We start from the raw sequence: 15,024 nt of genomic DNA on the forward strand, positions 1-15,024 counted from the left end.
ACGCCGCTGGTTTATGTCTTCGCTAGTTAAATACGTATTTATTTTCACGCACATAACAAATCTTATATTGAATATCGATAGAACTTCTATTGAAAATCAGTAAATTTTCTGTTGAAGATCAAGATATCTTTTTCTGTAGAGCAACAAATTTTAAATTCAAGATTAAGAGTTCTTCTATTGAAGATCCATATAATCTTCATAATCGTCTTTTGAAGATCAATAGATACTCTGTAGAAGTTCAATAAATTTTCTGTGAAGATCCATAGGGCTTTCTCTGAAGATCCACAAATCTTTCATTCAAGATTCATAGACCTTCTATAGAAGACCCATAGATTTTTTATACTTGAGATCCATATATCGTCTTCTGAAGATCCATAGATCTTTTATTGAATTTCCATAAATCATCTATTGAGGATCAGTAGAGCTTCTAATGAAGACCTTCTATTGAAAATCGATAGACATTCTATGGAAGATCTATAAAAGTTCTATCACTTTTATTGAATATCCATATATTTTCTTTTGAATTTCCATAGATCTTCGATTGAGGATCAATAGATTTTATTATGATGATCAAGAGATCTTCTATTGAAGATTTATGATTTTCTACTGAAGGTCAATAAAACTTCCATTGTTGATCAATAGATTTTCCATTGAAAATTAATAGATTTTCTATTGAAGATCCATAGATCTTCTATTGAAGATCCACACATATATTGGAGATCAATTGATCTTCTATTGAGGATCCATATATCTTCTATTGAAGATTCATACATATATAGGAGATCAATTGATCCTCTATTAAGGATCCAAGGATCTTCTTATGAAAATCCAAGGATCTACTATTAAAGATCCAAGGATCTTCTATTAAGGATTCACAGATCTTCCATTGGAGATCCATAGATCATCTAAAAAAAAACATTGTTCCACAACATCCCATACGGGACAAGGGAGACTTCTATTCATCTATTCATAGATATTCTATTGACGATTCATAGATCTTCTATTGAAGATCAATAGATTTTGTGTTGAAGATTAATAGGTTTTGTGTTCAAGATCAATAGATTTTCTGTTGAAGATCAATCGATCTTGTATTGAAGACCGTCAGATCTTCTATTGAAGATCGACAGATCGTCTATTGAAAATCGATAGATATTCTATTGAAGATCGACAGATCTCCTATTGAAGATCGATAGATCTTCTATTAATGATTTATAGGAGTTGTATTGAAGATCCATACGTCTTGTAATGAACATCAATAGAGTTTTTTATTGTAGATTAGGAGATCTTCTATTGAAGATTTATAGACCCCCTATTGAAGAGCCATAGATTTCGTACTGAAGATCCATAAATTTCCTATTGAAAATCTATAGATTTTCTATTTATGACCCATATACCCTCTACTTTAGATCCCTGCATCTTGTATTTTTTTGCGGCTCAAATGGAAAATGCTTTTGCGCATTCACCGTTAATCATCACTCATCGTGTTGTCAGGCTAGATCTTTATACCGACTAAAAACCGACCTTATCACCTCTGGGAGCTGCATCCAGCTTGACACCACTTTCGTATTACTTCGAGGTGGCTCTCAGGCCAGTGGCCTTCTTATACTTTTAGCTTACATCCAAGCTCCGACGTTTTTTTCTTACTCTAAGCATTATCCAGGTCTACCTCTTTCTTTCTCAGCAGCTTTCGCAGTACCTTGAGATGGCACTTCAGTGTTCTTGATCTGTTATCATTTTTCCACAACATTTTCGGCCGAGATATCGCCGCGCTGCTTCTACTGAGAGTGCGAGCCATTAGCTGCAAAAAGAGCGTATGCTCCTCATCGTCTGGTGTTTTTTTCTCCTTCGTATTAGCAGAATGGGATATTGAACATCTCTAGATTTTCTATTGAAGATCAACAGATTTTATATTGAACATCAATAGATTTTCTACGATGTCCCACTAAAATGGATGGGAGAGTCAATAACTATCGAAAGTAGTGACTGACATTAGCCCTTGCAGTTTAGATGTTTCTGCAAAGACTTCTCCAATTCGCCCTGTCTTCAGCCATAGATTCCTACTCTATATTTGGGTTCTAGATTTCGTTCGGTTAATAGGGCGTTAACTATGTTTATGTGCCCATGCTTTCCTTCTTCTTACTTTGCTTCGGGTACCGGATGATCTTGCCTTCCATACGCGTCTTGGTAGTGGATTGTCTAGCAATATGCCTCAACCATCTTAGCCTATTTTGTTCAACTCTGTTCTTTGGCGACTCAATTTCTAGAGTGGTTCTTATAGTGTAATTTTGCATCCTGTCCCTTCTAGTTTTACCTGCAAATCGCCGCAGATATTTATTTCACTTCTGCAGTCTGAATTCTGTTGTGGTTTTTGGTTGTGAGGGTCCACGATTCACTTCCGTACCAAAACATCGGTATGTATGTTGATGGATAGTTTGGTGTGCTTTGTTACTTCTCTTTTATTGAAGATCAACTGATTTTCTATTGAAGATCAATAGATTTTCTACGATGGCCAACTAAAATGGATGGTGGACTCAATAACTATCGAAAGTAGTGACTGTCATTGGGCCAACTTGTGCACATTGTAATATTTCTCTCCAAATTAAATCAATCTCTTTCGCAAGGGGTCAAAATGTTCTCAGTTTAAGACCTGTTGCTTGAAGATCGCTTAGAAATTGTTATTGAGGAGAGTGCGTTTGGTCCTGTTTACATCATAGCCCGATAGGTTTAAAACTTTAGATCAAGTTCTATGATGGTCTGTGTCGGTCCATTTCTTCAGGTACCTCCGCCTCAAGAATTCATCAATTGTGTTTCTCCAGTTTAACACACACACACTTCTCGCATCATGTTGAAGTCTTGATAGTGACTAGTCCTTGCGTTCATGACTATTGTAATTTTGTGATCATGATATTGGCCAATACTATGCTATATTTTGGGCGACTTTTTGCGGCAGGTTGTTGACACAACTCCCAATGAATAGCCAGTAACTTCGGCACAAGTCCCATTCATCAAATGCGGTCATAACATCCATAAATCGGTTAGGGAAGCTTTGAATATTTTATAAAAAAAATTCACTATTTTTTATAATGCAAAAAATCACTTGGACACACTTTCTCTCTGTTATCGATATTTCAATGAAGCCATTTTCAACAAAGTTGTTATTTTTATTTGACTAGGGTCACTATCTCAAAGTCTTTGGATTTTACGCAAAAAATATTTTTATTTCAGATAAAGAAGGCAAACACGATTTTCACAGTTTTTTTTTTTTTTTTTTTTTTTTTTTTTGAAATGAATTATCATTTCATTTAAGGTACTTACAAAACTTTGAATATTTGCAACTCGAGGAGAGACCTTGCAGCGCTTCTAATATCTTGGACGGACGTGAATGTTATGTAGGCCAAACTATGAACTACTGGCGTTTTTCATACGCCACTTAAGCTACAAAATTTAAGAACTACAATCATATGACTTTTTGAAAAAGAAAATCTAACAAAAATCCCTGCTGGGCACGAAGTTAAAGCAACAACAAAAACGAACAACTAAATCAAATAACAATAAATTCCATGTTAATTCTATTATCTTCACATTTTTGGCTATAATACAAAAAATAAATAAAGGCCGAATACACGAGCGACGACATGATCACCCGAATGAAAAAGGACAACACCACAGTTTTCCAGCAGAGCAAACAAAAAATATCAGTTTGCGCGCGACAAAAGATAAAAACGAAGCAACGTTGACAGCGGCAAACAAATGCAAGAAAAAAAGCACACGAATTATCTAAAGCACAACAAACACAACCGTATTTAGCGATCAGCACAAAGTGTTGCCAACCATTTGAGAGGTAGTGTTATGATGAGAGAGAGAGAGAGAGAGAGAGAGAGTTGCGAATTGATCAATCAACAAAACACCTGTGCACCTATTGATAATAGTAACCACACTCCATTTTTTATTCTTTTCGTTTTGTTTTCAAATTTTTGCTTTTGTTATTTTGGTGTTTAACCGTCAAAACAAAACATAAACAGAGAAGAAATAGATTTTCTCCCTCAACATAGCAGACAAGGCCAAGTGCTAAGAAATATCGGCGAGAGACAGTAACAGTGTAGCTAATAAGGCGTTTTATAAAGGTATTGACGATTTTTGAAAGTTTGAAAATTGGATAATTTTGTTGAAAGTCGTATAACTAAAGATTTGCTTATTTATTCCGGACCTCTTTTACCTGGCAGTTTAGAAGTTTATGCAAAGACTTCTACAATTCGCCCTGTCTTCAGCCATAGATTTTGACTCTATAGCTGGGTTCTATATTTCGTTCGGTTAATATGTCGTTAACTATGTATATATACGTGTCCATGTTTTCCTTCTTCTTCCTCTGCTTCTCGTACGGGATGATCTTGCCTTCCATACGCGTCTTGGTAGCCGATTGTCTGGCAATATGCCTCAACCAACTTAGCCTATTTTGTTAAACTCTGTTAATGTGCAAAACACTAACCTTCTACGGCACACTAATATCCCAACCAAAGCCTCTGGTACTGATGTCTCAGGTGGCCACACAATTCGATAACACCACCGGTCAAGTCTTTCAATGTCTCGCTCGGGTAAATGACAATATTATACTTTTCCCAACAGGAACAAAAACAATACAATATGCAGTTCCCAAGAGGAACAACAATAACATGCTCTATGGCGAATTCACATAATTTATTTTCCAGCTGGGATAAAAAACACTTTTGATTTTGAGTTGGAGTTTATGTTTGTCTTGTTTTTATTTCAATTCTCCACAATTTCTTATATTTATATTTCTTTTCGTTCTAACTGGCCCTTTGCCTATTGCTTGTTACACTTTTCAATAACATCAACTTAACATTAACTTTCTGTTTCTAATACTATCACTGACTCTTTGCCTTTTCTTAGTCCGTGTTTAGACACACGGGAAAATAAATTCAGTTTTTAGGCAATAGGGGGTAGGAAAGAGTATTGAGGAGCTCTTTCCTCTCCGCTCTCTCCCAAAAACTCAATTTACTTTCCCGAGAAATTTGTGTGTCTAAACACAGACTTATTAGTTCTTGCTTGCTTGTTGCTTCTACTTCTTAATTTGCTCTGACTACTTTTTATGCAAAAAAGTAAACAAAAAACCTCTGTCCCTTTGGACGATCAAAAGTCTCCACTGATTTTAGAGCGAGAGAAAGATAATAACAACTTGTGCTAGTGATGGCACAATTAAACGTTCACGTACGCAGTGATGACGGTGATGGGTAATTAGCGCTGGTTTACACAATTGATTATTTAATGTGATAACAATAATAATGTTTAGATAAATACTTTATCAATTGATAGTAAAATGTATTTTAAACTTAAACTGCGTACGTGAACACTGTTCTTAAGCGGCTTGATTTCTAGACTGGTTCTTATAGTGTAATTCTGCATGCTGGCCCTTCTAGTTTTTCCTGCAACTCGCCGCAGACATTTATTTCACTTCTGCAGTCTGAATTCTGTTTTGGTTTTTGGTTGTGTTGGTCCGCGATTCACATCCTTACCAGAACAACGGTATGTACGTTGATGGCTAGTTTGGTGTTCTTTGTTACTTCTCTTTTGCTACTGAAGTTTTTGCTTATACAGTAAAACAGATTTTTAGATGCAGATATTCTACGGTTAAGATTTTCGTCTACCTTGCCGTCGACGCCCTATACAGCACCCAAGATAGCAAAAATGTGGACCTAATCACCGTTGTTTTGGTCTTCTTTGTGTTGATGCATGCTATGGCTATATTATTTCGTTAGCGACAACATTAATGTTGTGCTGCAGATTTTCTTGGTTGTGAGCTATGAATGTCACATCGTGGGCATTTGTTCACATCGATATTTCACTGGTTGTAGTTTCCAATTTCCAAAATTCATCGTCCTAAATAACTCTTTGCTCGTTTTTTATTATATCATCCATTAGAATTATAAACAGATATGTGCCTAAAATGTCTCCTTGTCTTACTCCTTGGTTTGTTATAAGTTCTTGCAAACCACGCAAATTTTTTTTTGCGGCAGAGACGGGAAAATTCTTACACGTTGAATTATCGATCATCGTGGTTTGTCGGACTCGATTTTAATATCGACTAAAACCCCACCTCTTCTCCACAGGGAGATTCGTCCACCTCGGTACCAATTTCGTATTACTTGGAGGTGATTCCCAGGTCTTTGGGACATTCATCGAAATTTTACTTGCGTCCAAGTTCCGCTTTTTCCTCCTTAGCGATCATTGTTTACACCATCCAGTAGTGCGATTCTCTAAATCAGTTTTAGAGTTACCGAAAAAAATCGTTAAAATTAAAACGATTATAATTTCGGTAATTAACGACTTCTTCTTCTTTATTTGCCAACCCGTATTCGGGTGTTAGCGATCATACAGTTATGTTTTACATTGTTAACAATTTAATTATATTTTTTATTCCATTATAGATAGGTTTCTATTCTTGGCAGCATTCAGGAGGTTTCTTTCGTCTTGCAGTCCCGTCCATTCTTGAATATTTCTTATCCATGGTGTTTCTTTTCTGCCTCTTGGTCTTCTTCCATCTATTGTGGTTTGGATAATGGCTTGGAGGAGCTTATATTTTTCATTGCGCATTATATGACCCAGATAAGATGTTTTTCGGCTTTTTACGTCGCGTGTTATTTGTCGTTCCACATTCATCCGTCGTAGTACTTCTTCATTTGAATCGTGGTCAGTCCAGCGAATTTTTAGAATACGACGACAAATCCACATTTCAAAAGAATTTAGTCGTTTTTCGTCGGCTAATTTTATCGTCAAAGTTTCTGCAGAGTATAATAATACTGACCATATGTAGCTGGTTAGCGTTTTCTTATATTTGGAAAATGAATTTCTTGCCATTTCGATTCGGCACTTAATTTCACTTGACATATCCCAACGGTCATTTATCTGGACTCCTAGATATGTATATGTTCTTACACGTTCTATTTCTATGTTATTAATTATCATAGGTACATTATTTTCCACCTGTTTTCTGCTGACAATCATATATTTAGTTTTTCTTATGTTTATTGATAATCCATATTTTTCACTGGTCTTCATGAGTGCATCTATTAGTCTTTGTAGCCCTGCTAAGCTGCTTGCCAGTAATGTGGTGTCATCAGAGTAACGAATGTTATTGATGAGGATGTTATTTATGCTAATGTCAATGTTTTTGGAAGCTATTGATTCTTGAAAATTTTTTTCAGAATATATATTAAAGAGAAGAGGTGACAAAATACATCCTTGCCGCACACCTTTCGAAATTGGGATATTGTCAGATAATTCACCATCCACTTTAATATTTGATACTTGTTTCCAGTATAGATTTTGAATACATCTTTTATCACATTCTTCTAGTCCAATATCGCTTAAAATATCCATCAACTTATCGTGTTTTACGGTATCAAACGCCTTCTCGTAGTCCACAAAACAAAGAAAGACGTCCTTTTGAACTTCGCAGCATTTTTGTACTAGAACGTGAACTCCAAGCAATGCTTCTCGGGTACCCATGCCTTCTCTGAATCCAAATTGTGTGTTACCCATATGCATCTCGCATAATGGGTATATTCGTCTGTGTATTATTTTTAAAAAGATTTTTAGAGCATGGCTCATAAGGCTAATTAGTCTAAAATCACCGCGCAAATTCGCATTGTTTTTTTTTAGGTATGGTTACAAATGTCGATTCCAGCCAGTCTTGAGGGTAATGTCCTGTGGCGTAAATTTGATTGAATAATCTCAATATTAGTTGTATATTTCTTCCTTCTATTAGTTTCAGTACTTCGGTGGGTATTTCATCAGGACCCGATGCTTTTTTATCTTTCATGGTTTTTATTGTTGCTCTTAATTCTTCCTCTGTAATGGGTCTTATCGTTAAACCGCTTTGATATTCTGTATTTTGTAATTGTGTTCGACTTTCGTCCGTAAATAGAGTTTTTATATATTTTTCCCAAAGTTTTTTCTTTTCAAAAACTTCGTAATGGGCTATATTGTTTTCATCAAAGAGAAATGTGGAAGATCTTCTGGAATATATCCCGGATGCCTCTTTCAATTTTTTATGGAGATTGAAATCGTCGTGGAGAATTTGTAATCTTTCAAATTCCTGGCATTGTTTTCATATTTGTGCATTTTTTGCAGCCCGAGTTGCGATTTTAATTTCCTGATTGATTTCCCAGTATTTTTCGTAGTTTATGTTTTTGTATTTGCTTCTTTCTTTGCGTAGAGCTCGTATTTCAATTAGTAATTAACGACACTATTCGGTAAAGTAGCAATCAATAAAAAGTAGTCGTAAAGCTCTACCGATAGCAACGGTGTTGTCAACTTTTATGTGTTGTTATGGTTGGCCAATTTGGTTTTTATATTTGTTGATATTTTTAGCTATTAGGCCTTTGATATTTCAGAGCAAATAAAACAGAATTTTATTGCTTTTTCATCCCGACGTTTCGTCGCTTATTTGGCGACTTTTTCAAGGGAATTCGTCTATTTAAAATAATAAAATTACAAATTACATTATATTACAAAAACACCCAAGAAATTGTAAAGAGTTGTACTTACAATAGAAATTTACTAGACGCGTTACATTAATTTTATATTGAATAAACATATAAGACAATTAACACGACTTAAAACTATTATTACAGCTCGATTACATTAGTACAATTACATAACTCGCGCTTATGTTGTCCGTATCTTCTTTTAGGTTCATGGTTCTGTCAATGTTTTGTTTTATCCTTAAGCTTTCAATTAGTATTATCTTTTTCTCCTTTGTTTCTTTGTCTAATATTTTGACATTGTTGAATTTTTCAGTCATAATTTTGCGTTTTAAAGTTACCGTTTTTTGTCAGCTCCGTTTGGTTTTCAGCTGGCCTTAGCAGTACCTTGCAACTGCGAGCCAGTTCTCTTCACACAACATCATTTTCTCCACCACTACGTTGGTAAATGTTATTGCGCAGCTCCGACCATTGCCCACATGGAAAAAGTGTGTTCTGTGTCATCTATTGTGATCTCTTCTTTGTACATGCAGAATGGTGAGTTAGATTTTTCTTGTTTGAACAAATACTTCCGGAAATATCCATGTCCGGAAAGCAGCAATGTTTGGTAGTAACTAACGTATCCAAGTTTCCTTTCAATCCCTGCTTTTATGCTTGAGATAAGTTTCTCAGCCCATCTGTCATACGTTTCGCTGTTCCATCTTGTCTGCTATTTTACAAAGTCTCGTTTTGTATTTGAGCAAGGCGTTCAGCTACCTCTTGGAAGCCTTTTGCTTCATAGATATTCAGTAGCTCTTCTACCGTTAAGTCTATGCCAGTTTGCATATTGTTCCGACAGATTTTATAGAAGATTCTTCTTAGCTTGCAGACCACGTTTCTTCGTAAAGAACCTCCCATATTTTATTCAACTTTACGGAGTCAAAAACCTTCCCCTGATCTATAAAGCAGCAGTGTGTTTCTTTGTTTTATTCAATTTGTCTCATTGCAAATATCAAGTCTTGAGTTCCCCGGCCTGAAACCACATTCTTCATCTTTTAGTTGGTCTTCGAATTCGCTCCTCATTCTATTTGTTAAAATTCTAGAGTAGATTTTCCCAGCCACTGATAGAGGCGATATTCCTCTATGGTTCCGGTACAGTTGATTATCGCGCCTTTTTGAATATGTGCTTGATTATGGTTATCTGCCAGTTGTTGGGTATCGTGACCGTTCTCTATGCTGCATTTATTACTGCGAGTAGCATTTCTTTACCTGTCACACCCATGAATTTCAGCATTTCCGGGGCTATATTTTTCCCAGTTCAATTTTTTGTAATGTTTGACTAATGGCCTGTTTCTCTAAGACGATTCGAATTCAAATTCTTTCTCCTGTTATTGAGGAAAAATTTTGCTTGATTGAAAACAAATGAAGCAAATATTTTTCAAAACAATGAAGTTTGGTAGTAGTTCGAACAAATTTCAATTCGAATCGTCTTGGTGAAGCAGTCCCTTAAGGTCTGGGTACATAAGCTGCCTCGCCTGCTTACCTTGCTTTTCTGCTTCATTTCTGACATAACAAAAATAAAAGAATAAAGGAGGCCGAGCAAATTTCGAACTTTTCTTTTTTATTCTTTTATCAGAAGCAAGCAAGATAAGCAGGCGAGGCAGCTTATGTACCTAGGCCTTAAGTTCTTGCCTTGTTATTGGGTTTGCTCCATCTTCATCTTCTTGGTGAATTGGCGTTTGTTCTGTAACCGGCGTGCTGTCACCATTTTGCAACTCGTTGTAATATTCTCACAAACGTGATATTATCTTCTTATCGTCCCTCAATAACTCCCTTTCTTTACTGTGGATAAATTTAATGGGACACTCTCTTGGTCTTCGGAGGTTTTTTAAGCGTTCTGTAAATAAGATTTTGGTTCTGACTAAGTTCTTGCCTTGTTAATTGGTGTCTTCCATCTTCATCTTCTTGGGGAATTTGTGTTTGTTCTGTAACCATCGGTTATAATTGTAATTTTCTTCTTTGAAGTTTCCAATTTCATTCCATGATTCAGATTGACATATTTTTTTGAGTGGAAAATTTCGTCTGCTTTATTTAAAATCAATATATTTTACAGAGGTATAGGGTGTTATCATGAATGAAATTTCCCCGTGAGTTTTGTCTTTCCGCCGTTGCAACTTAAGAAAAAAACATCAGATTTTTCCTCCGACATTTAGTTTCAAAATTATGTGAACCTCTTCATATAACTTTTACAAGAAATTCGCTCTGATTTTGTTTCAGAATCTGAAAGCAATATCCGAAATTTTCAACGACTTCGTTCAGACGTGTTCCAGTCGTTTGGTTTGCTGGGAAGCTACAACTGTTTTATTGATCGTTCAATTTGCAACTCTCTCCCACTCTCTCTCTCCTCACAATACTTCTCTCAGATTTTTGGCAACACTTTTGTGCTGATCGCTAAACGTGTGTATTTGTTGAGCTTTAGATAATTCGCTTTTTGTTTATATTTGTCTACGATGAAGTTTACGCGTTTGGCATTGCTTCGTTTTTATCTTTTGTCGCGCGAACTGTTTGCTCTGCTGGAAAACTGTGGTGTTGTCCTTTTTCATTCGGGTGATCATGTCGTCGCTGTCGTGTATTCGTTTAACTAGCCACCATATTTATCTTTTGTATTATGGCCAAAACGAAGAAGATAATAGAATTAACATGAAATTTATTGTTATTTGATTTAGTTGTACGTTTATGTTGTTGCTTTAACTTTGTGCACATTTTCTTCTTGTTTTTCAAACTTTTGAAGTGGACAAAAAAGACGGTAATTGTAGTTCTTATACCTATCTTGTAGCTTTAGTGACAAAAGTAGTTCATAGTTTGTCATATATAACACGCAAGTACGGACTTGAGGGAGATATTAGAAGCATTTCAAGGTCTCTTCGAGTTCCAAATAGTCAGCATTTTTGAAAAATTCGTATTTTCCATACGAAAAGGAAAGTCTTACTGCCATTGGCACCCACAAAAAATTCCTGAAAGTGTGTACAAGTGATTTATAACTTAAATATGTAAATTGTTAATGTTTATAAATTATTATAGTCGCATAACTTCCAAAATTGGTTTATATCAGTAATCGGCAGACAACAACAAAAAATTGAACAAACATTGTGTGATTTCATGGTTTTTCAATGCGTTAATAGAGAGAGAGAAGCTCTCGTTGCTTGCTCGCGATAATGGGCTACCGAATGCCAGTTTAGATCAGGGCTGCTCATTTCTTCACGGTAGCGTAAATTGAGAGTAAGCATCAGTCGTTGTTTGGTCTGCAACGGATAAACACAACAACAATGTGAGCACCCCTGGTTTAGATCCCAACATTATTTGCCTAACCTGCATCAAAATTTCAGAAATGAATTTAATAAAACTTGTCTGCAAACGTTGTAATCATGGGGCGTTATGGAGCATAACATTTAAATTTCTAAAATTCCAAAGTGCCCTGCTGCATTCGTTTTCTTTTTCCCATACCCATAAGATATCGTCTCACTTGTTTGTCATCTTTTTTTAAACAACTCCATACAAATTGCCTACACGTGTCACTTTGTTGTAGTGAAAAAAAAAACGAGGTCATTGTACCTAATGCTTCCGTGGCCCTCTTCTTAAAACATGGTCTCCTCTATAATGTGTGAATTCCACACAAACAACGACAGACTGACTGACTGTCCGACAAACAAACCATTCAAACATTCTTTTTATTCAAATAATCTAATCAATTGAATCGGTTCGAACTTCAAAGCTTATGTTGCCCTTATAAATATTACCCCATGCTAAGTGTGTTCGTCGATGTTACGACTGTCGTCGAAGTTGACGCAACGTCAAAACGCCAATCATTAGGTCTGTACGATATCCCAAAAGTTTGTTCAAAAAATGAAAACGGTAAATTTTTTTGCGTCGCTTTCAAAACGATTCAGCTATTTCGAAGTGCAACATGTAAGTAAAGAATTTGGGGGCATTTAATATTCAACAAATTAAACTTTGATGTGTTTATGGGGCAAGCATATAAACCAACAACAAGAGGATATCTTAATAAACTTCATGAAAAAGCATCCCAATTCATCTAAGGGTTTTGCGAAAGAAGACAGGACGGATATCGAAAACCTATGGCAAACTCTCGCTGAAAACCTTAATAGAGTTGGGCCTCCTATTAAAGAAACTGAAGCATGGAAAAAGGTACTTTACACACAATAGCTGAAGGCCTACGTACATAAGCTGCCTCGCCTGGTTGCCTTGCTTGCTTCTGATAAACGAATAAAAAAGAAAAGGGCAACCCAGTTCGAAATTTGCTCGGCCTCCATTATTCTTTTGTTTTTATTATGTCAAAAATGAAGCAGGAAAGCAAGGCAACCAGGCAAAGCAGCTTATGTACCCAGGCCTTGAATTCTCTACTTAACTTTCTTATAGGTTTGGATTGACAAAAGGTCGATTATTAAGAGAAAATTTGCCACAAATAAAAAGGAGGTTCGTGCTACCGGAGGAGGTCCTTACAATCAAATGTACATATCCAGCAATTATGAAGCAATCGCCATGCTTTGCCGATTGTACAATGTAGTGGACGGAATTGGGAACAGTGTCGCTTGCGGATTTCAAAGTGTGGAACCGGAAGAAGAACGTCCGGCCACTTCCTCAGACTCTAGTGATATGGAGAACGTTGTGGATGAACTTCCATCAACCTCGGACAATGCACAAAAAAAGAAAAAGGTAAACCAAATGACTGTTACCAAAGTGCTGTGAAAAAATTCATGTCAGAAGAAACGGTTAGTAAATCAAAACTGACTTAAATTTTATCAAAACTACAAACCACAATGTAGGAGACCAAGGCGGTACAAAAAATGTGGAATCAAATACCAAACGTATGTACAACAGGGCGTTTGATAAAATAAATGAAAATATCAATGAACAAACAAAGGAGCTAAAAAGGCAAGGAGCTGAGCAATTTCGGCATAATGAGGCAATGGAAAAACAGCTTTATGAAAAAACCTCTTGAAGAAACAACTATTGGAACTTCAGAAGCAACAATGCGATCTCTATAAAAGTTAATGCATATATGTACTTATCAAAAACATTAACATAAGACTACTATATAATACCCTAGACAGACGGCAGAGTTAATTTGCATTAAAAATGTACTAATTTGAATTAATTTTTCACCCTGACAGACGATAGTTTCTGCATTTATGAAACAGCTGTTTGTGTTGTTTGTTTGTACCCAGCAGACCATTCATAAAGCTTTACAAAAATTCGCCAAAATATGCGAAACAAATACGAACATATTGCGAACATATTCTATCTGAACTTGCTGGAAGATACACGAATGTGACCTTTATGGGCGACTATAATGTTGATATGTTTGAAAACGGGCATCAAATGAGGGTGGTATGTGGCAGATTGGGTTTGGAAATTGTTCACAACTGTCTTCCTACCCATTTTAATTTATGTTCGGAACGTTGTTCGTTATTGGACTACTTTCTGGTGTCTAATAAAAGTTTGGTTACTGATAGCAAACAGTTTCAATTCCCTGCTTTGAATTCATGTCACGCATTAATATACATGTCCCTAGCAATTCCCGCTGATTTGCAAGACAACGTAAAATATACACGGGATTACAATTCTTTCAATTTTGATTATTGTGCCTTCGATGTTAGTACAGTTGATTTCGATCAAATATACTATAGTACAGATATAAATCACAAGGTTAATATATTCAGTTCAATAGTTAGTGACCTATTTGAAAGACATGTTCCCCTTAAACGATTATTTATTCGCAAGAGGACTGCTTGGATGAATGAACCTGTTGTGTTACAGGCCAAAGAGAATAGGAATATGGCATACAGGGCTTATGTGGAGAACAGATGCGACGAACGATGGAAAATATACTGTAAGTATCGAAATAAATTGAAATCGGTAATGAGAAAGCGTAGAAATGCATATTTTCAATGTATGTTTGAGACAGTGTCACGTTCCGAAAGATGGAAAGTAATACGGAATCTGGGTGTAATTGAAAATGATCGTAATCTATGTGAGCACATGGATGTCGATGAACTTAATAATTATTTCCTTCTTCCTGCTCCTAGCAATGCTCCCAGATTAATTTTTCCAAATTCAGAAAGGCATACTTCAGGTGAATTCTATTTTCGATCAGTGGATGCTTTAGATGTATGGACTGCGTTAAGTTGTATAAAATCCAATGCTACCGGAGCAGACGAAATCTCGCCCAAATTTCTTAAGCTTATCTATCCCTTGATTTCTAGTCACTTGGTACATATATATAATTATATATTTATGACAAATTGCTATCCTGATGTATGGAAGATTGCGAGGGTCGTGCCAGTGCCAAAAAAGAATAAGCCAAATAATTTTTCGGATTTTAGGCCTATAAGCATTTTACCCGTATGCTCTAAGATTCTTGAAATTTTAATAAATAAACAAATTATTTCCAGTGATAATGTGTCAAGAACCATATCAACATATCAATCTGGTTTTAAAAAACATGTTAATACCACTACCTTAA

General features: G+C 35.8%; 2 protein-coding genes across 7 annotated transcripts in view; one reads left to right on the forward strand and one right to left on the reverse strand.

The window, feature by feature from the left end:
- The window catches only part of NFAT (nuclear factor of activated T cells 3), a 275,534-nt gene that overhangs the window by 95,558 nt on the left and 164,952 nt on the right, over positions 1-15,024 (reverse strand). The window lies entirely within an intron of this gene.
- LOC141396758 (uncharacterized) lies at positions 5,206-13,396 on the forward strand. The gene is made up of 6 exons (XM_073972393.1): positions 5,206-5,249; positions 9,035-9,038; positions 9,584-9,730; positions 12,513-12,686; positions 12,918-13,214; positions 13,325-13,396. The coding sequence occupies exons 1-6, from the start codon at positions 5,206-5,208 to the stop codon at positions 13,394-13,396; spliced, it is 738 nt and encodes a 245-aa protein (XP_073828494.1).

The sequence above is a fragment of the Musca autumnalis genome, unplaced genomic scaffold, assembly GCF_047663935.1.
Source record: "Musca autumnalis isolate F117 unplaced genomic scaffold, ASM4766393v1 scaffold_3, whole genome shotgun sequence".
Classification (NCBI taxonomy): Eukaryota; Metazoa; Arthropoda; class Insecta; order Diptera; family Muscidae; genus Musca; species Musca autumnalis.

Coding starts and splice junctions, on each gene's coding strand:
- LOC141396758 (XM_073972393.1), top strand. CDS start 5,206: ATGGCACAATTAAACGTTCACGTACGCAGTGATGACGGTGATGG. Junction 9,731..12,512: donor TCTATGCTGCATTTATTACT/GCGAGTAGCATT, acceptor TTATGGGGCAAG/CATATAAACCAACAACAAGA. Junction 13,215..13,324: donor ATGCACAAAAAAAGAAAAAG/GTAAACCAAATG, acceptor ACCACAATGTAG/GAGACCAAGGCGGTACAAAA.